Consider the following 23,659-nt stretch of genomic DNA (forward strand, 5'->3'; position numbering starts at 1 on the left):
CTGTCCTGTGGATGTTAATGCTTTTATGATGATGATATTTCACCCTCTGCAGCTACAGATATTGTAGGAGAACAAAAGCTTCTTGAACAAAATAACAAAGACGTCCCAATTAACCAAAAGATACCTGGATAGAATTATAATAATAATGATATCGATTAATTTGTGTCACCAACTGCAAAATCAATTGGAATAGAAGGAAGGACTTCAGAAAATATAAAACCGCATCCATTACTGATTCCGAATCCAGGTTCAAAAATAAGAATTCTGATTCCTCACACGAAACAATCTATGATTGACTGAAAAAAGAACAACCACTCCTAAAGATTTTGTGTGTCCAATAAAAAGGGCACCAGAAAAATTACGGACTACACTCAGAGTATCAACCAGGCACATCGAAAACTGTTCCTTCTTTTGAACTGACAAATCCAAAAGTTATTGCGTTTCCACAGTGTGATCAAAATTTGAAAAGAACTCAAGACAAGAGGGAAAAACTGTAGTTTGGACGTCCACACCCTACAAAAAATAATAAGAAGAAAACACCAAAAGAGAATTCCGCGAAAAGAAAGATAATGGCCGTAAACGCTCCAAGAAGAGTGAGAAGCTGCGAAAGAACTACAAAGTGCGAAGAAAATTATTCAAGTGATAGTGAAGATATCCAGAGCAGCGGCGTGGAATATCTGTATTGTTGCTATTTTTATTCAACGTCTTCTAAGGGATGGGCTGCTGCCTGTGTTGCATGCTGGCGATCGGCACTTAATTCCTGTGCTGGAGTTGAGTTTTTTACATGCAGTTATGTTGGCATTCAGTACCATATTTTGCACTATCTAGTGCTATAATTATTTGTGTTTTATTACTTGGCTCTAAAGTAGAGTTCATAAAATATACTTTTCCTTTTCATATATACGTGCGTGTTTGTACACCAAATGCCATAAAACCTTAAGAACCCCATTTTACCTGCATACTCCTCACTACTTAATATTAGCATCAGTTATTACTTCATAATTTTCGAACCAAAATATTACAAAAACAGTACAAAGTATTGATGTTTACCAAGAGTAACTTTTTGGTGTAAAACAGAGTACGAACCGAGGAACTGGTGAACTAACTATGAACGGCAGCTTCCAAAACATATTCGTATAAAATTGTATTTGATGGTTGCTACTAGTTTCGGTAGCAAAACCGCAAAAATTTTTTTTTCAACGCTCCTTAGCTTAAATATGCTGGCGAAGATTTATAGCAGAGAAACCCCAATTTCAATTATCTATTAATTCTAGAGATGAAGTCAAGGTTTTTTGAAGCGTCCATTTATGACCAATTGTACTATTTTCAGGAAACACTTGGGATATTCATACTAAATAAACTATATAATAACACTATAAATATGATATTAGTATAAGTTATAAAGGACATAATATGTTATCCAAATGTTTCACTAAATTGATATCTAAAACACCAAATAAACAAAAGAAGTAATATTATACATTAAATGCCTTGTACTAATTGTGACGCTGTCTACATAGGGCAGACCGATCAATATTTAGAAAATTGACTAAAAGGTCATCAATATGATAAAAAAAAATAGAACATTTTCTATTTTGATTTTATCTTTATTCTGATGTTCATATTGATAAAGAAAAGCCAGAAATTATAAAAAAAAAACTAATTTTAAAACAGAAGAAACTTTACTATATATATATTAAAATCTTACCGCAGGTATTATGAATAGTGCAGCAATAATTGTGTGAAGCATCTTGATACTTTCAATACTGTTATTACTCTAGAATGATCAAAAATTCAATCATAATATCAAGTACTTATATTTGAATTCCAATTAAGAACGGGGTTATCTAGAGATTCCATTTCTATCTAGATATATGATACATTTGCTTATTCCTTGAAAATATTAATGAGCCTGAATATATTAATAGATAACTCTATTAATATAAACTGTTTTTTTGATATTTTTTTACATATTTTATTTTACCTTTTTTTACTTATTTATTTATATTTATGAAACTCTTTTGTATGTTGATTCATTGTTTTTCTAATATAAGTCTGATACATTCATTTGATCTATGTTTTGGAATGCGCGGCCCATGTAGATATTGTTTGCTGAAAAAATCCAATCGCAGTGCTTCAAGAGACAATCGAATGTATGCATCTTTCACATCTAGCCAAATGAAACAAAAGTTTTTCGCGTACGAAGTACTTGAAAGCAAATGGTCGTCTGTTTTTTCGGAACATGTCGCCACCGTTTTTCACAGAAACGTGAAACGGTCAATTCCGAACTAGACACCAGCATGCACCCCAAGAATCATATTATTTTGTTAGAATAGACTGAGAGATATTTCTATGAGTAAATTAAAAATAATTATTTATAACAAAACGTGTGCGAGTGGAAACAATTAAATAGATATTCGTTGGTTCACGTGTGAATGTGTGTATTCAGAGATGTTTAAGAAATTGAATAGATCCTAACTGAACTTATCGTATAAAATAATACAAAGCAAAGAAGTTGTATTGTATTGTAATTAAATTGTATCATTGTCTGATTATTTAATCACAATTTTTATCAATACCAGAACGTGTTGGGGCTGGTTATTGATGAATTACGGGTGACAATGAAAGTTATGGTGTAATTTGTCTTTGCAGCTTCTAAAACGATGGTCTAATATTTTACTTGAGCACGAATAAAAAAGATTAAATAGTCTGGTACACAAGTTAAACCTAGTATTTCAACTAAATTTTACAAGCTTTGATTGAAAATTTGATAGTTCAATGAAAATTCTAGAGAAATGCTTCAAACCAAACACATAATGCTTTCTTCCTAATTAACGCAAGGGTAAAAAAGTATAACGACATTCAACTGTAGTTCATGCAGATAGTTTTAAGAGTAGGTTACTTGAAAATTCACTCTGCGATGTTTGAAGAAAATAGCAAACAAAATGGTACCATGATCTTTAAATTCATATCATGCTAAATTTTATCATTTGTGACATGAAACATTTAAAGAATCATTGTCAAAATTTTTATTCTAAAAAAAGAATCACATATATGATCATAAATATCTGTTATGTGCTTAGATTTATTTGCAGGCATTTTGAGGAGTTCATTTATAATTGAACGTGTTTCAATAATTAATGTTAGTTAAATATTGAAATGAGCAGCAGATAAATATGTGTTTTTATTTTTTAATGTTCATCATTCTCATCACCACTCTAAGTAAATATGTGTATAATTTACCTTTGTTAATAATCAAACAAAGTAATTTAATACAAAGTATTATCGTCACTGGTTGTACTCATTTTTGCAATACAATTGTATTTCTTCTCCGGAGAAGAATCAAGCTATCCAAGCAAAGTGAATGTATGTTATGTTGAAACTCGAAGCACAAGCATTACTCATGTAGGAGTCTCCAGGCTTGAACGACGCTGGGAAACACGACCTTGACAAACCAACAATGGCCCAAGCCTGGTTGAAGTCTAGGTGACTTACCCCTTGCTGTTTAATAGTCAGCTAGGTTTGGCAGAACTCTGAATAACTTTATAAAGTTTTGTTCTAATATCTTCTCCACAAATATCTTAAGATTAAAAGCAATAATTTTTTTTTGAATAAGGCTTGTAAACCAAGCGAGGGACATCGTTATCATCCCAGAGTCCCATAATGTAGTGTGATAATACAGGGTTTACTTGTCAACCGAAATTTGTCTATATTTTCTTTCCTTTTTTTGTTTGAAACTTCTTGGGTAACTTTTTCTGCAATGATTCGTTTGCTGAACTTCCCGGTGAGTTGACGAACAGTAATCCGCCATCATGTTGGTGTTTCAGCGGCCCTGGAAACGTTTTTCTATCACTCTAACATCCTGGTAAAAACATCCTAAATTGTCCGGGAAGTAATCGAGGTGGCTGTTCAAAAAGTGAACTTTCAGGCTCATCAAACATCCTAACTCTTCAAACTTTTTGCTTCTTTCTCATTTGAGGTCATTGTGGATTCGAAGTTTACGTCAAACATCATTTTTCTAATATTAAGTCCGGTAAAGACGCCTTCTGGAGGCGTCTGTAAATGTGTGTAAATTGTATGACAGAGATATTTGAAACAAAGTCCGTAATTTAACAATGTCAATTCTGAAATCGGTACTAAACTTTTGGATATTTAAGATTAAAATCAGTGAAGAATGAATTAAATAAATGTTTTAAAAAATATATCTTGTGATTTCAAAAATATGAAGGGTTGGTTATCCGCTTGCATGTGACTACACCTCGTGTATGCTTTTGTGTTTTTGTCATCGATTACACCCCGTAAAACGCCCGAACGTCATAAAGTCTTTTTGACCGCGTACAATTAACGAACAATCAGTTTATAGAGTTATTCTTAGGGGTGCTGCTACCCCTGAAATACCTTTTCGATATCTTCTGCACGAATTTATCACGTAAATGGTTTTTTACTTTTAACCCAACACGTAACTACATCGGGTACAATGAACGAGAATTAAACCCAACACGTAACTACATCGGGTACAATGAACGAGAATTATAAAGTCTTTTTGAACTCGGCTAATTAACAAATAATGGGCATATGGAGATATTTTTCTTTTATTCACTTTATATGAAAGAGGATATGTAATTAATATTGGCGAACTCAGTTTTAATTGGAATATGTTGAATATGTCGTAAATATAAGAAATAAGTTAATAGTTTTTAATACAAAATGCCATTGCAAAGTACCTTCAATCCACTATGTCAACAAAGGCTATAACTGTGTATTGGATAGAGTGAAACTAATATAATTCCAAATATATTATTATCACAAATATTTACAAGAGTTTTCAGAAATAAGAGAAACAAATTCAAAATACCACAGGCGATATGGCTTCTTTTTCAAATAAATCTCTCCACATCACATATCTTCCATATTTTATATCGTTTTCAATTGTAAGTTTGGTATCTATATTCAAATATTGTATGTACCAAGGATTTACTTTAGGCCATACTATATATTCTAACAGACTATCTGCTTCAGGTGTTGGATTTCTGTAAAAAAATCCGAATATTTACTCTTTCAAATAACAGTAAAAAAACTGTCGCAACAAAAAGTATTGAGAAGATCTAAGCAGCAGAAACATTCTACAAATAGGTACGGTAACCGCAACTTATCTATAAACTATTTTATTTTCCTTCACCATGAAATAAAAGATTTGAAATCGGAAGATGGTATTTGATTTTATCCTTTCGCAAAAATATATTTCAATACACAAGTGAACAAAAAAACGATCAAAGCTAAATTAGCAATTTCAATTTTAGCTTATTATTCATTTTGGGACTTAATGGTCTCAGATCTGTTTGAATGAAGAGGTTTAGAGTGAATGGTCATGACACTGATAATCAAGGATGTATTGTGGAGAAGAAGCACAATTGAACTTTGAGAGTCTAAGATTTTGTAAGGTAAGAAGTTGCGTTATATTGGAGAAATACGTGATTTCAAGAAGGTAGTTTCATTGAAAACATTTCATCGCTTAGACAATTTAGATAAGGTAATGAAGTTTTGTGAAAATATTTGACGTATTTTAAGTATGATAAAATGGTATTTACAAATATTTTGCGAAATTGGTCCATAGTTTCACCATTTTTTCATGCGTCATCACATCATTGTCAGAGAATTGATTTAAATTGGAATTATCGTAATCTCCCAAATACCTCTTGAAATAATAGTGTAACTCTTCTCCATGTGTGACTTTTTCGGCACCTATAAAAATTTGATAATTCAAAATATTGATTATTCGAATTCATATAGTAGACAATTAAAAATATTTATATCTGTTGGAGCAATGATCGATAGAAATAGAGCGATTGAGTGTTGATTCAATTATATCTGTGATAAGTTTGTATCCACACTAGTTAATGAAAAAGTATGTGTGTTAAATCCTAATGTTTGCAAATTCTCTATCTAAGTTTTATTTCATATAGTCACGAATAAAAAAATATTTCTAATATTGCATGCATCCTTTCCTGTTTACGTAGCTTTCGGCAAAAAAGTGATTGTACTATTCACCCCTACAAATATTCAACCACCGAGCAATGTAGATTTCTGCATTCACTAATTTTGTCATGTTGTCCATCTCTTCAATCCCATAACTAGAAGAGCATTCAAATCGCGCTTAAGGTGATATCAGAAGGTTCATTCGGATGAACGATCACTCAAGTGAATGTTCTCTTTTTTTTCATTCCACGTTCACAAGACACACACAAAATGACAACAAAATGAACTTGATTCGCTTATTTCCACGAATATGTCGTCAAACGAACTCGAGTGAACGTTCTCTTCGAAATGACGAAATCCAACATCACTGGATTTGTTCACTAAAAAATTCATTTATATCATAGTCAAAATCATTTATATCTTTATTTCGAGTGTGTCGTTTCGACTTTTCCATTTATAATAATAAATTGTTAAAATAAATCCCATTAAACTTCAAAAAATCAAAAAATTGAATGTAATATCCTACAGAATTCTAAAGTGTTATTCACAATTCACATATCAGGTCAAGGGAATTCAGTAATTGTCGTTTCTATGTCACTGGATCAGAATCAAATCATGTGAACACGGATTTTGTTCACTTAGTTTATCGTCCTTGTGTTCTTCGTTAATCTGCTGAGAGAATACCTTAGACTCTATAACTACATCGAGGCTAATTGGAAATAGATAAAAATATCAACAAATATTCCTATTATTACGAATATTTACTCAATTTTAAGGAGTTACCTGGTAAAGTTATGTTATAATTTCTTCCCATTATTCCTACATAAGAAAATTGATAGAGATAAACATCTGAGTATAGAGATTGCAGCTCTGCATGTCTAACACTAGGATTGAAGAATTGGCTCTCAGAATTATACTGAAACAGAAATTATGTAATTCTCAAAATACTCTATTTTGATACTAACCGATAAATAATTTTTTAAACTGACGATGGATTTTTAACAACTAGTTAAAAAGCTAAATTATTAAGTATTGAGTAGAAACTTTTTTCTAATTATGGCACGTCCAAAAATATTGATATTATATTTTTAAAATGAAAATCCGAAGGAATTTTTTTTCTAAATCGATAATTATGCACGGGATATTTTTTATTCTCAATCAAATTGTACTTTGGTATGAAAGAAAATGATATAAAATATATAACGCCGAACAAATAATGTACCCAATCATGTACATACCTTTTTTTGCATCAATGGATTCTAATTTTAATCTTGTTTTAAAACAAATTTATATCAGAATATTTCGACTCATCACCAAATTTTCCATACTCAACAAATACTACCCCCCCCCCCCTTTTTCTTTGACGATTTAATTTGCAAAATATTATGTGGAATCGCTTAAAAAAGGCCTTAAAACAATTCCTGCTTTAATAAGAATGATTTGTCATTTTTTGTTAGCTCAAGCAAAATTATGAAGGGAAAACAAATATTCACTTAAGTATAAATGATAATTTCGGTTACATTAGAATAGTTTGAATAACCTAGTACCCTTACCCTACTAACGTGGGATTATCAAATGTAGAAAAGCTGATAAAGTTATTTTTCTGTGATGCCGCATTTCCTAGAAACCTACAGCACGGGGAGATTGGAAATGATAATACTCAAATCGCTATACGTTCTAAAATAGTCTGAGCTCCCTCACCAATTATTCATCATAAAGAGACCGTTCAGAAATCAACTTGGCTTGTTTTCACTTAAAAAATGTGATAAAAGAGTATTGGTAGCGATTAATAATGTCGATTTAGGAACTTTCGCATTATTGAATTGAATTATGTATTTCGCATTCTAAAAATGAAGGTTTTTTGTTCGAGTTCGGGATTGTTCGGGATTGTAACTTTGTATTCCAAAGCGCTTCAATTTTCCATAATTGTTCAACATTTTATTTTTTTTTTCCAGCAAATTTCCCTAATATATTGTCGAGACACTATATATTTTGAAAGTACTCACGGCAACGGCTAGTCCCAAATTATCTTCAAATCTTTCATTTGAATTAAGATAAAATCCCTTAATGATTTGCCCAAGCTCCTGTAGTTTGGTGTCATTAACTATATTCATATTTTTTAATACCAATTTTTTCAAATCTTGGTCGTAAGCAGCTGCTCTCGTTTTCAATGAAGCCATATCTACGAAATTGTTATTATAGTTACGTTTATCTGAATACTCACGTTGACGTTTTCTAGTTGGGTCTTAAGTCTTAATCTCATAGAAATTGAATATCGACCTATGGTTTTTTAGTTAATATCGTTTGTTATAACTAACCGTTATTACAAAAAGATAAAATAGGTGATTTCTGCTTTTAAAAAATCACTATCACAATTACTATCTAAGATATTATAACACCGGTCTACAACATTTTTCCCCACGAGTTATACGTAATTTATTTTTATTGCTTTTATATCTAGAAATAAGAATTAGAAGTAAAAATACTTCTGAATTTGTTTACATGAGTATAAAATCAATAAAACTTCACATAGAGATGATCTATTAAAACATATCAACAATTTTAAAATGGACTTAAGAAATTTAAAATAGTTATTTGTATGCTTAGGCCGCGAAATACCTTTTTAACGTTCCGAATGAACAGTTATGGCCGAAGCCGTTTGCGGCCGATGTAAAATAACCTTGAGGTCGTTAAAAAGTTTCGTGGCGATGGCATACACACTATTTTTCGTGCAATCGTTAAAATTAATAAACTAGATAATAGATAATTGTTGTAATATTAACAGCAGTTCAATTTATTTAACAATGTCACCGAGTGATATGGAAATGATATTTTTCAATATATACAAAATATTTTGACACTTCTTGACAATGAGTTAGTACAAATGATCATTGAAGATATTCAGGAAGAGTATATTGTATTAATAGTAACCGTTCCTGATACCAATACTAATATTGGTTGCATTGAAATTTATCGTAAATATGCAGTTCTTCGACCAAAATTATATTGTTAATAATCGTATATTCTTGAGTTACGTGCTCCGCACAAGTTGTTGGAGTGCATACCGTTGTGGCAAAGCCTATTATGATTGCCAAGTATCTTAGATTACCAAATCCTGAAACCTACACGGGTCGGTACTTTCGTAGAAGTTCTGCCACGCTGCAATTCTTTAAAGTCACGGTGGATGGAAGTCCACGACAGTAGCGAAAGGATATATAGAAGACTCCATCGAAAATAAGAAGCAAATTTTCAACTCAATTTCTGGCAATATAGTATCTGGTTTGAATGTAGGCAATAACCATTATTCAGAAACACTAGATGTAGTTACTTCAACTTCTGGAGTAAATATGAGTGATAATACAAACTATACAATTAATGTTAATATTCATCCTAAATAATACAAGTATTTATGTATTTGTTGCTAATCAAATTTCGCGGACTGTGGTGAGAATGCGAAATACTGACTTTCACAAAATTTCACAATTTCACAAAATGATCATGTTCGCTATAAGTTTCTATTGTTAACCCCCAAATAGTCTCCCATCATGCTTTAAGTATACTGGGCTTGGTAACTGCTCTCAAATTCCACTAAATCCTGATGGGAGCATTTCCCTTGTTCCTCGGAATATGCTTCCATATTATCTTTGAATTTATCTAAATGAGAATGCATTTTTCGAGAGACTCTACGTCCCATGATAGAAAAATCCGTGATCATGTCAGTGATCAGCTTTTCGTACTTTTCAGCTCTATTGTTTCCAAGAAAACGATGAACTATTGCCTTAAAACTGATCCAGGCTTTCTTCTCTTTATTGCTGAGTAACTCTACAAAAATATCACAATTCATATTTTTTCATTTGCGGGCCAACAAAGATTCCAGCTTCTTCTTAAATAATTAAAAGCTTTAGACTCGAGATTTTAGCCTTCACAAATTGTTTAATAAGACCCAATTTAATATGTAATGGTGGTATTAATAAAGTTGTGAGATCGACAATTGCTTCCCGTTTAACATTCGTGCTTAGTACGTGCAATCCAATGTTTTTGTCAGTACTGAGTTGTCATTTCAATGGAATCGATGAAAATTTGTTCCTTTTGTGTAGCTTTTAACTTTCAGATGAACTGTCAATAAAAAGACGCCGTTTAGATGCCATCTTCGTTATTTATGACGTTATAACTCGGCTTTACTTTTTGGAAGTTTTTGCTATTTTTGGCTCAGATTCAAAAACGAATTCGGAATGTTAGATACAGATGAACTTCGTGATTGCGGGCTGCCTTGATAGAGTAGTTGCCTTCACCAACAATCGCGGAGCAGGTACAGGATTTTCTTCTGAAAGTGGTATTGGAGCAGATGTGGATAATAGGTCAATATAAGTTGTATTCTTTGAATTTTGACCTCTGAGTGGATTCACAATACAAAAATAATAATTAGTGTAATGATCACTGGGTTCTCTCCAAATTCTTAGCACTGCAAACTTCATTGCTCTGTTTTCACATCGATACCAACCTACAATAAAACGTAATCTAACGTGAAATGAGAAACAATTATAATCGCTATAGGTATTTCATGATATTATTGTCTCTGTCCCCTAAGTAACAAGACATTCTTTGGGTTCACTGTGTTAAGAGAACTCAAAAAACGGCAACAGTTAAAGCTGCAGAAGACATGGGATTTCCCAAGAGCATACCATTTTACAAATATTTCACTTAATCCAGTAGCCATAGAACTACTTTCTTATTATATATATTATTATTATTTGATGGAATATCCGATGATCCTTGGTTGAGTTCAAATTAGCTTTGGCAAGGAAATAACTTGTAAATAATAAGATTTTATCAATTTTTCATTTTTTCTGAGATCTATTGTTCCTTGATCCAAAGTTCCCATATTCTTCACGATGAGATAATAGGAAATTTACTAGGTTTAAATACCTACTACGTACATTTGAAATAAGTTTGTTTCTGAATGATTATATTGTTTTCCGATACATACCAAAGAGCTGTATTCTCGTAAAAACTCAGTGGTGGTTGATCCGTACATAGATTTAGTATACAGCATAGGGACTCATTCAATGGAATTAACTAGATTATTTCATTGAATTGTACAGAACTCCACTACAAATTTTCTTAATTTTCAAATTTCATAACGTTATTCTGGTTTTATTCTATCAATTTTCATCGTTTAAGTTTAAAGAAAATCTCATGACTTTCATCTTTTGTCATAGCCTTGTTCTTCACCATAATTGGATAATTTTCTATAGATATTTTCCAGGAATTTTATTTTATCTTGCACTCTTTTGCATATACAATGACGAACAAGAGAAAAATCATAGGGAACTGTTATATGAAATAACTATTGAAAAGTGTACTTCAAGCAAATCAAATAATCGATCATTGAGTAGTTTCAATCATTTTCTTTCAATCTATATAAAATTTATCAAATAGTTTGTTACTGGTTACTGCACTGCACTGCATGCTTGAAGGTATTCATAATGACTTGTGTTTCAATAAAAGGGATCCTGTATCTAGGATAGATAGAAAACTGAAAATATTTGGGGTTTGCTCGGTAAAAAATTTTCGTAACGCCATCCGTATTCAAGATAGAGTGCGTTGAAGAAAAAAAAACACACATTTTTTAAGATTTTGCCGCAACTACTGGCAACATTGTATTAAAATTTCATACATAATTTGTTTTTATGTTTTACTCTCATAGAGGGGGCTAGTTACACCGGTTGTTACCGAATAGTTTTGAACATAACTCCTACTTATGATATTTCAAGTGAATTTAAACATTATTCAATTTCACATCAATAAGGTACCCTCGATAAATTTCGATACTGTGTACTGTTTTCAGAATATTTTGATTTGAAAATTATGAAGTAATAACCAACGCTGGTATGAAGTAATGATAAATATATTGATTTAACAGAAAATCACAACATGAAAATTTGAATTGAATGATGTCTCTCAATTCATGAGGTGAATTTACCTCTATAGCATAAACTTTTTCTCTAAGATACGACCAAACTGTGAAATCCAAGGAATTAAAATCGAATGACCGAGGAGGCCAATGAATCGGACCTAATGCACCACTACCAATCCATCGATTCCGAAAATGGTTACTCAACCAATTACGATACCTTTTCTAAAAGTGCGGTTATTTATTTCATACTAAGGCCTCCAACAGCTCGGGGCCCATACTTATTTAACTTTGTAAAATATGATCGTATAATGATTAGACTGGATTCTGTGAAACGTTACATGAAACGAAAACCCTCAGTCCCAATTTTTCTAAATGTTTACGTTTTATCGATGGGGTCTCATTTACTAATTACTAATTAATAACTTTTCAAATCAAAATATTCCGAAAACGGTACACAGTATCGAGTTTTATCAGTGGTACCATTTTGGTGTAAAATTGAATGATGTTTAAGTTCACTTGAAATATTGCTTAATAAATATAATATTGAAAAAGTTATGTTCAATATTACTTGGTATAAATCGTGTAATTAGCGCCCTCTATGAGAGTCAGACATAAAAACAAATTCATTGGATGTATCAGCTTCCAAATTTCAATATAATGTTGTCAGTAGTTGTGGCAAAATCGTGAAAAGTATGTATAATTTTTTTACTTCAACGCCACAAATATTTTCCAGTTTTCTATCAATCCTAGAGATGGGATTACCTTTTTCGAAACACCTTGTAATTATCATCAAAAACATGTAATAGAGAGGCTTGTTTTGATGAGTTTATGCAGCAAAATTTCCATTCATCCAATTTCTAATAATTTCCAATATTCTATACACATACATTTATATTTCCAAACCTTCAGTACTGATTTTTTGTAAATTGCTTCCAGATTAGGTCAAATTGACTTTAGTCGTTTTTGCAATGTATTTTATCAGATATTTATTTCTAGATTTTCTGAAATCTGCATACCTACGGCCAGAGAAATGTCCTCCTCTGAATTTGCTCCAATTAATAGAGGTACCCGATTGATTTCTCCATTTTTCAAACTTTCATACAAGTTTTTCCTCAAAAAGGCACCATCGTGTTCAACTTCAATAACTGGGAGTGGTTGGCTCTAAAATCGACATACTAATATGAGTAATCTTGAAATATTTTATACTCATTTTGGTATATACATGAAAAGATCTAAAAAATCAGAATCGATACTTCGAAAAATATAGGATGACCTGAATGTGAGTTTAAATATCTTGAGGATCAAGCTGTTTCTTTTCCGTTTCTGTTTTTATGTTATTGTTAATTTTATACAGAATGTGACGTCCAGTAAATAAATTTTATTATTCTGCTAGATCTCGATTGCGAATTAAACTTTTTTATGATGAAAATTGAAAATTTTTCTTAGGCTTATATCAAAAAGTCGTTAATACGGTATAACAAATGAAACTGTTCTAATAAACCATGACATATTAGAAGAAGAAAAAACGTTTATAGAATTATAAAAATTGAAAAATCCAAGCAATACAGTAATATACAAATAAAAACAGAATTTTCAAATATAATTAATATTCATAGAAACGAGAAAGCTCTCAATGAAAAAAAAAATGACTAAGCCTTTGAATAATAGTTAATTATGCAACAAGTGAGTAAAGTAATACTTTTTTAGTAGTGAAAAAAAGTTACTTTACTCTCGAGTTTCATATAAAAATTTTTCTACGTCCATAGTTGTGAGTTCAAAATAATAACATCGTCTATAGTTGTATTAGTACTTATTGGATTGTTGGTAGGATCGTGAACATTTACAATGTTGTTTGAAGTCGAACTAGTTGTTCCCGTTAACATGTTCACTGCGGAATCCATTTTGTTTTTTATTCGTTTACGCAACCCTCTGCAAAGAGTTGGATTTCCACCCAGCGTGCTTCTTCAGTTGAATTATATCAGCACTGGAATCCACTAATAGAGAAGCCGATGAGCGTCGAAGTGTATATCCAGTGTAGTTTTTGGATTAGGTAAATTCAAATATGTTGCAATATACGAGGGAATTTTTGAAAAGGTATTGATATCTACAGCTCAAGTTTCGCATTTTCCATTTCTATACTGAGAAAAGAAATTATCTGTTTTGAAATTTGTGAGTCGTTGGTTTTTTAATTTTTTATAAATGTTTACCAAGTGAACCAAGTAATATATTGTCAGATATTTAGTAAATCGACGTTGAACATGAGTTTTTGTATCAAGTACTGTGATAATTAAAACATTTCCGGTATTATTAATATCGTTACACTTCATTTCACATAATTCCTTCCTCCGCAGAGCTCCTGCAATTCCGAATAATGAAGCAACCTCAAAGATATTACAAATAATATCTAAGCTTACATTAAATTTTTTGGCTGTCATATCTTATGCACGAGAGAATGATTGTCTGGAGCTTCTAACAGAAACTTCTTTTTTGGGTCTATAGTCAATTTATTTTTCATATATGCAGTGAGTTTCGAGTATTTACTGATGTCTACGTCGTTATTTACGATTAGGGTGCCTTTCAATTTTGAATAAGTCGACCAAAATGTTGAAAACTTTCACATTTTGGATTTAGTTTTAGAGTAAGCTAGTAATACTCTTTCTGTAAAGCTGTTTATGCCCTAAATACTGTTCACTGGATTTTTCAGGGAGAAGATTCATAGTCGCTGTAGTTGTCTATTCAACAATATCACCTAGTGTGCTCTTTAAACTTCACTAATACTCTCCATCACTGAACGGACTTTCTTGAATGAATATCAAGAAATAAAAGTGTGACATGAGAAAGAAAGCTTTCACAGCCCATTATTTTGATAGAATAATTTTATAATTGCGTTAAAAGCATGAAAAAATGAACCGCTACAGTTCTTTTATTCACGCTTTTTGACCGATTCAGAAATTACATTCTTTATAAATGCAAATGAATAAAAAAAAGCGAAAATCATAACGGACGTAGAAAAAATTAATAATTCCATTTCAAATATTTTCATGTAACTATTTAAAATTTGGATCAGAAACTATTTTATTTTGTGATGTAACTAACAACTAAGAAACTAATTTCTCATATTTTTGAAAGAGATTTCATTACGATACCCATACGTTACGTGAAGAAATAATGGATTGGGTTTCTGCACAACATGTCAATGTCATATTTTAATAGACTGAAATCATGTTCTGAAATATTGTACATTGGAGAAGTGGAAATATTTTCTCAATAATGAAAATACTATCATATAATCGATACTTACTACGATTGTGGTTTGTGTAGAAGCTACATCTATAGCTTTAGCAGATACACTTTGCAAATATTTGAGGAGTTCCGCGCTTGTGCTTATGTTGACATTTTTATCTATGAGAGAAGCTAATTCATAACCGTATGGTGTAGGATTTGGTAGGTACGCCCAATTACTGATACCCGAACCGCTTTCACAGATTCCTCCTCTAAAAAGTCCTGAAAACGTGTGATGATTGTAATTAGTATAATCTGTCCATCAAAGAACAAGGTGGGAAATATTGACCTCAATGTCACCGTTGTAATTAATTGAAAAAAATGGAGTAATATTGTTCATGAGTTATCGATTAATTGAGAATGTAGATAAGAATTGAGGATGTGAATAACAGTGGAATTTCGAGGGGCCGATTGTATTCCAAATATGTTAAATGCTTCTCGATTTTACAAACATACCCTCAGGCCGTAACAATTAACGTATTTCTAAACATTCACAACTCTAGCTTGAAAATTTGAGAACGGCCAACTCCAAAATATGAAAAATGAATATTTAGTAATAACAATATATTGTACTTGAACAAAAAATCATTTACTTAAGTTAAATTTTTTCTCATTTAGCGTGATGAGGCATGATGGTGTATTAGTTGTAGGGTATAATGGGGCGTTGGGGCAAATGGGGTTGTGGCTCTGGGATCATTTTAATTTCTTAATGAATAACGTTGATTTATCACTTTTTAGGTAAAATCATGGTACGTACATATAAGAAAAAAGCCAAACGAGGAGCGTGGTCAATAGATTCTATGAAAATAGCTATAGATACAGTTTTAAGCAAATATATAGGATTTAAAAAAGTTGCTTCTGCATTCGCAGTGCCTCAGGCTACTTCCAAGTCATATGTTAAAAAACTGAAGGATAAGGGGGAAGCTACTATTGATTTACCTCTAGGACTGGAAAAATCTAAATTTACACCCTAAGAAGAAGGTAAAATAGAACCATATCTGAAATGTATATATGTATATATGGACTAACAACAATAGAACCGAGTCGTCTAGCTTATGAATTGGCAGTTAAAAATAGAAAGGTACACAATTTTAATACTGATAAAGAAATGGCTGAAAAACAGCTAAAATAACCTTAAACCTTGATTTGAAAAAGGCAGGGAATGATCCTCGTCTCTAAAAGAATGCTAAAATGGACCAAAGGTCAAACACTCAACGCTGGAACCTTGGGTAGGCAGCCAGCTTTATGGGCGTTGGACTGACAACGCTTGTGCTATTGTGAAGAATAAATATCTGGAGGAACGACTAGCCTTCCCTGTCATGCCCTAATTTAATTACCGCATCATACCCCATAGTATTGGGTGAGATGGTTATTCATAATGTTCCTATTAGTTATTAAAACATGTGATATGTTGATAGTTAGATTTATGGCATAAGATGCTATGACTTGGTGAGACTAATCAGCAAAGTGATTATGCTGAATGTTTGCTTTTATCCCTAAGCTATCTCATCATACCCCCCACCTCCTACTAATGAGAAATACAGTCTTTGTTTTACGAGAAATTTTCATGGTTGATAATTTCTCAAAGTAATTATTCATGTGAAACTGAATATGCCTTGTAAAGTCCTCAAGATACATGTTGGAGAAAATCAAGTCTAATCGAATACATTTCTTTATGAAATAATAATTTGAAATAATAATCAATAGTGAAGCTTAGATGGAATCAAATCAGAAGTATTTTTCACATCCTAGTGAATAACATTCAATTATGATTATATTAGATGATAGTCGACCTATACAAAATCTACATTAACATAGCTTTTGTAATATATTCATAGTGATTTAGCAAAAATAATATAATATAAAAACCGATTCTCGAAAATTTTGGTTTAAACGGGAGCAGCCATAAACTGTTATTCAGCTATATAAAATATTTTCATCACCTGCTGATTGTGCACTTAATATATGGAGTCCAACAGACGCGGCACCAGCGCTCTGTCCAAAAAGAATAACTTTACTAGGATCTCCTCCAAAAACTCGAATATTTTGTTGAACCCATTTTAAAGCCAGCACTTGATCTTTGAGTCCAAAGTTTCCAGGAATTACCTCATCTGCAGTGGATAGAAAGCCAAAAGGACCTACTCGATAATTGAGAGATACCATAACAACGTCTTGCTCTATTAAGTAATCTGGACCGTATATGTTGTAACTCGAAGCGCCGTCTCTAAAACCACCTCCAAATAAATATACCATTACCGGCAGAAGGGTAGTGTTAGCCTGGAAGTTTGGAAAATATCACTTTATTAGTCGGCACTTAAGACATAGATAAGATTGTAAAATAAAGAAGAAAGAACGGGTCACAAGTACACTATTCCACTACATTTGTTTATTGTATATCAATGAAGAGGAGTGTTTTAAATGAATTAAAATGATAGTATCTACCATTTTATCAATTTATATTAATATTATTTTATTTAATATTACCAATTAGCGCATTCCATGGAAATTAAATAAATATGGATAAACGGATAAAACGACGTTCTATAGACATTCTATAGAGAATGATGATGTATTGCTAAAGCTTGGAAAATAGCAGAAAAATAGTTCTTTCATATCTCCAATACCCAATAAAGAGAGACAAATGATATGACGAGCAATAATAATCTCAGAGTATCAAATATTATGTGAATTTTTCTCTTAAACTTACTTGAGCCAAGATTGGTGTGTATACATTGATGAATAGACAGTCTTCACTTTCATCATCAGTATCTTTAGCAACTGAAAAACATCGATTTCCATCCTTTTTTGTTTCTAGAATCCCAGACCAGTTTTCCGCAGGAACGGGAGCCTTAAGCAAATAAATTATCAATTTTTATTTGGTAAAAATTAAAATTTCATATATATATATTTATACTTCCAAATTTTCTGTATCAAAATGAAGTCGAAACGTCAATTTTAATCTGCCTTTCAGAAATAAATTCTCGAGAAAAACTTTTCAAACAAACGATGAAAGAAAGAAACCACTCAATATATAACATACCTTGAATCTCAAGTCTCCTATTGGTGGCTTGGCATAAGGAATTCCCTGGAAAGCTCGAAAGGTCACTCCATTGGGGCTACTTCTCAAGTAACCTTCAATTTTACCATTTGTAACATCCACCACTAGATCCTCTGCTAACTGTGAACGAAAAACGATAAATATATAGAAAAATAATAACTACATTAAGAGCAGATAATTACTACGGTTGCTATTTATGTATAGTGGCATTAGCAGTAAGGCAACGCCAGGCAACCGTCTGTATGCACATTTATGGCCTAACATCACCTAAAATCAGTGGTGGAAAGCAAAGAAGGTTGAGTGCCACCACACTCGGCTTGTAGTATAGAAAAATTTTTGTGTTTTGGTAAAAAAACCACATGCTCGCAAGCCAAAACAATCTTTGAAAGTAGCACCTTGTAGTACAGGGTCAAAAATACCTCACACCAGAAGACAAAGCCATAGTCTCCAAAAATAATCTAAAAGCTGACTGTAATGAACTGATAATCTTATTTTCCAGAAAAACTCTGCCGTCGGAACGAAGCAGTAATTATCGACCTCTCGAGTCAGTCAAAAATGTGCTACTGAACGAGAAGGAAACTCAAGAGAGGTATTAAAAGTATGCCTGGATCGTCTTTCCTTAATTCTGTAACATAATCAACAATTCTCATTCTCATACTTTCATCGATAAATCTATTAACCAGGCTCTCATTCCCAAGCCTGGCAAAGACCCGACAAAGTCTGAATATTACTGCCCACATCCCTAATTACTTTCCGGTTAAAGACTTTTAACGTTTGATTAAAATCAGAATGTGGGACCTCTGTACCAATTACAATATAATTCCAAACTTCCAATTAGGATTCAGGCTCGGAAACTCAAGCAAACTTGCCGTACACTCTCTCAACGTCCGATCCTAAGATCCCCTGACGCAATTCTCTTGGTGCGGAAAATAAAGAGTGACTTTCAATTGTCAGTAAATTCAAGACATTGTATTCAACACCTTGACCATTGGACTCTTACCCTGTGATTTCCTCTTGATTCTATAGAGGAATATCTCGAGATCCTCAGAGAAGCCGTTTAATTGTATGATCCATCTCAACCCTATCCCGATACTACGTGGATACCTACATTCCAACCACAATAAAGCAGGGGCAAGGAATATAACAGGAAAAAGTTGTGAATAATATGCCGTGAAGAAGGGCACAAAACAGCTTTCTGCGATTAAATACCCTTCTGCTTAAAGTGCAGGGAAAAGGAAAGTCATGGATGTTCTGGGTTCATAGAAGACGTTTTTATAGAAAATAATCACATTCAAGGGAACTAACTAACCACCAATAGAAGTTCTAAAGCACATGATACGGCAATCGTCACTGCACGAAAACAAGAAGTAAGCATATAGAAACATATCAGTTGAATGTCAGGGATATGGGCATAGATATTAAATATATATTTTAATAAATGTCATCACCGTCTACAATTGCTATAGCACTCCAAATAAAAAAGGCATAAACAGAAAGATATTAAAGTTGGGTACTTTAAGGGAAAATCTGCTCAATGGGGAATGATATGCATAGACAAAAGATAAAAAAAACTCTAGTGCAATGGTTTACGAAAACCGACCAAATCTGTCAGAACCGAGGAAATCGATGAATATTTCAGAGGAACCAGTTCGCCCATGATTGTTATAACGTTCTCAACTGATGAAGTGGAAAAGAAAGAGGCAAGGAGTGGAAAATTAGGAAGCTGGATAACATAGGCCCAAGCGATATAGTCTCTAACGTTACAACAAATGAACCTACACAGACACAAAAACTTTCATGGAATACTCTACACCCAAGAGAAAAAAGAATTAGTACAAATGTGATAAAATTATAAAAATGATAAAATTAAAATTTTTTCTTTATAAAATCTCCTTCCACTCGAAAATTCACGGTGGAAGTGTAGGCAGCTAATGAGAAAAGAAAAGAAAAAAAATGGACAAGGCACTAGGTAATATCCCTGCTAAAATTTTGAAATACTCGAATTTCGAAAACTCGCTTGGCGACTAGAAATACTTTTTGAAAGAATGATAAAAATGATAAAAAATACTAGACGAATCTCATTCATATGGACCTACTCGTATATGTCTGTTAGTTTTTAGAAGGGAAATAATTTTAACATTTGATACTGACTAGACTAAAAAAATAGCTGGTTCGTACTGGTGTGGTCACAGAAAGGAAGCCTTTCTGGCAGATAATCCTAAACTAATCAAGAAATAAAGAGAATGATGAAGATTTACTTGAGCTGATAGCATCATACCATTCTGGACAATAAATTATAGTACTATAGGGAAGGGATAAAATTATATCTATCGTATTACCTATGAATCTAACAAAGTTTTTACAACCAAAATCAACTAAAGAAGCGCTTGTTTTCATAAACAACATGCCTTATTTCAAAGAGGGAGAAATCCACATGAAAATGTTGAGAGGTGGGATAAATACTTTGAAGGAGTAGAAATATAGTAATATAGAAAATTTGGAATAAAGGACAAATGCCTGAGAGATGGAATAATGGAATAATATGTCCAATATCAAAGAACGGAAATAGAAATAGATGGGAAAATTATAGAGGGATATCACTTCTTGATGTAGTGTACAAAGTTTTGGTTAAAGTTGTGAGAAACAGACTCAACGAGTACCAAGAAAGAATAGTCGGAAAATATCAAGAAGGTTTCAAGAAAGGAAGAGAAAAACGGATCAGATATTTACCATTAAGTCCATCATGGATAAAAGCTAATAGCGAAGTCTACGCCTTCAAATCATGTTCATGATTTCAAGCAGGCGTATGATACAGTAGACAGTAATAAGATGTATGCTTTCTTCAATCTAATAGGAATCCCGTTAGTCAAGATGACATTAGATAACTCACACAGCAGAGTAACGACTGATGGAATTGTATCAAACAAAATAAGGGTTGGGAGGGGATTTAAACAAGGAGATCCAATATTGACAGAGGATTTTCATCTGGCGTTGCAGAAAATTTTACAAGATAGCAAGATACAAACAACAGGGCTCATTTATCACCATAAACAGCAAATATTAGCATATGCAGGCATATGCAGACGATTTAGCTTCAACAACCAGAACAAAAATAAATGAAGAAAGCATTTTGCAAAATAGAAGAGGTTGCAGAACATTATGGATTAAAAGTAGACCAAGAGGAATGTATTAAGACAAAATGTGATTGGTAAGAAGGAATATATGAAGATTGAGAAAATTCGAAATAAATATATATATCACCATTATTAGATTTTCTAAATTGTCTTGAACATATTTGTGCGTATGTTATGTTTGCCCAGTTCATATTGCTTCGTAGCGACTACAAATTAGTTGTTTTATTGATTCATTCGAAAGCATACTGGCTTACAACACAGAATTATATGAAATCTCGAGTGTGAAAACTGAAAAACTACAATAAATGTCAAAGGTACCCATATTTATTTATACTGCAGATATCTGTGTGATCTACTCGCCCCTTTTCATGGAATATATTAAAGATTGCGTTAAGTGAGAATAAAAGAATAGTGGTAGTTAGTGAAATAGAAACTCTTACCGCAGAAATTATGAAGAGTGAAACAAAAATTGTATACAACATATTTATGCTTCCAATACTGCGATTACTTGGAAAAAATTACTTATATAGAAATTTTTGTCATTATCACAATATCAAGTACTTATTTTTGCATTTTAATTCAAACTAGGTTTATCTGGAGATGTATCAAGATCTTTCACATGAATTCATGCTCTGAAAATATCAGAAAGTCCAAATTAACAAATATATTTTTTAAACAAATGTTCTCGAAATATTTTTAATCATTCGACGCCGAATTATGTCTTCAAAGAACAACTTCCAGAAGACCATTTACGCCGCCGTATATATGCCAATAGGATGTTACAGCTCGCCCATGACAACACCGATTTCCATGAAAAAATCCTAATGAGTGACGAGGCATATTTTCATTTGAATGGATATGTGAATAAACAAAATAGTCGGTTTTTGGGCAATGAAAAACCCTCAAATTATTCATCAGTCACCTTTGCATTCATTAAAAGTGACAGTCTGGTGTCAGGAGGAATCATTGGATTCTACTTCTTTGAAATTGAAAACGGCGTAACATTAACTGCTAATGCAGAGCGATATCGTGATATGATTGAAAACTTTTCAACGCCACGACTGCATGTTTTGAGCTTGATATCAACAAGACGGTGCCACATCGCGAACAGCCAGTATTTCAATTATTTTGTGAGGATATCTGAACAGCAAGCACACCAGAAACGCTGGAGCAACTCGAACAAAATATTCTTGATGAAGTTAATGAAATACCGCGTGAAATGTGTGAGAATTTAATGGGAAATGTACTTAAAAGGGCTCCCATTTGTGAGGCTAACAGAGGTGGACATTTATCTAAATAAGATCCATTCTCTTTCATTGAATCCAAAAAATTATAAACAAACAAAGTAGTATACCTTACCGGAAGACACCTTGTATTATCTGAAATAACCAAAAATAAAGTGGAAGTAAATTTGTGTTCCTCAGATAAGTTGGTGTCCATCTTCCCTTGGTTGAGACGTTCCATAAGATTTGCCAGCGATCAATGCTATTTTTCGGCTTATTCCTCCCGAACTCTTTTGGGCTCAGTGTGGTTGATCTTCTCTTCCGATGAAGGGGTTTTCTATCTTCCAGCGGGCCGCATTCCTGAAATGACACATACTGCTTCCTCGGACGTTGTGCGGAATACGCTGGTAACTTGTAGGGCTCTCAGCCGACGCTACTTTCCGTCTTGATTCCTACTTCTGGAATACATCGTCCCAGATGGCAATGTCGTATGTAATCACCGATGTGACCACCGACAAAAACAAATTTCTCCTACTCTGTTTTGTACCTCCTACGTTCTGCAACATTTGAGAAAAAATGTTCCTTACTCCAGAAGCCTTCACACCTACGGACTCTGCTCGCCGCTTGAAGTTCAGTTTGGTATCGATCATCACTCCCAAGTAACGTATGAACCGTTGGGATGTGATCTTGTATTCCCCAATTTGCAGCTCCATTCTCTCTATGTAATTCCTGCTTGTAATTATCCCCGCCTTTGTTTTTTTGATCTGATAGTATCAGGAAAACTGAGTTTATCCACTTAGAAAACCTCTAAAACCGTATCAAAAGTAAAATTGATCTCCTCCAAGTGCTTTGCAACTATTACCACGGACACGCCGTCCGCAGATGCTACAAGGCTCGCCTCATTCGGCAAGATCAGTTTCAGTAGCCCATCATACATGATATTCCATAAGAAAGACCCTTATACAGAACCTTGGGGTATTCTTCCAGTGATGTTGTACTTTTTGAGGCCGCTCTCTGTGTCATAAATGAAGATTTTGTCGGTGAAGTAGGAAGTTACCATCTACTACAG

At 32.8% G+C, this 23,659-nt stretch overlaps 1 protein-coding gene across 1 annotated transcript in view; it reads right to left on the reverse strand.

Moving 5' to 3' along the window:
• The window catches only part of LOC130900584 (uncharacterized), a 45,725-nt gene extending 23,864 nt beyond the window's left edge, over positions 1–21,861 (reverse strand). The window contains exons 1-11 of the mRNA XM_057811282.1: positions 21,808–21,861; positions 18,216–18,353; positions 17,883–18,023; positions 17,119–17,452; positions 15,195–15,397; positions 12,910–13,054; positions 7,983–8,158; positions 6,760–6,892; positions 5,589–5,742; positions 4,856–5,030; positions 1,709–1,777 (exon numbers count right to left, since the gene is read on the reverse strand). Of these exons, the coding sequence (XP_057667265.1) occupies positions 1,709–1,777; positions 4,856–5,030; positions 5,589–5,742; positions 6,760–6,892; positions 7,983–8,158; positions 12,910–13,054; positions 15,195–15,397; positions 17,119–17,452; positions 17,883–18,023; positions 18,216–18,353; positions 21,808–21,849 (1,710 nt within the window). The 5' untranslated portion in view covers positions 21,850–21,861. The remainder of the gene's footprint in view (positions 1–1,708; positions 1,778–4,855; positions 5,031–5,588; positions 5,743–6,759; positions 6,893–7,982; positions 8,159–12,909; positions 13,055–15,194; positions 15,398–17,118; positions 17,453–17,882; positions 18,024–18,215; positions 18,354–21,807) is intronic.
• Between the last annotated feature and the right edge of the window lie 1,798 nt (positions 21,862–23,659).

Source organism: Diorhabda carinulata, chromosome X, assembly GCF_026250575.1.
Source record: "Diorhabda carinulata isolate Delta chromosome X, icDioCari1.1, whole genome shotgun sequence".
NCBI lineage: Eukaryota > Metazoa > Arthropoda > Insecta > Coleoptera > Chrysomelidae > Diorhabda > Diorhabda carinulata.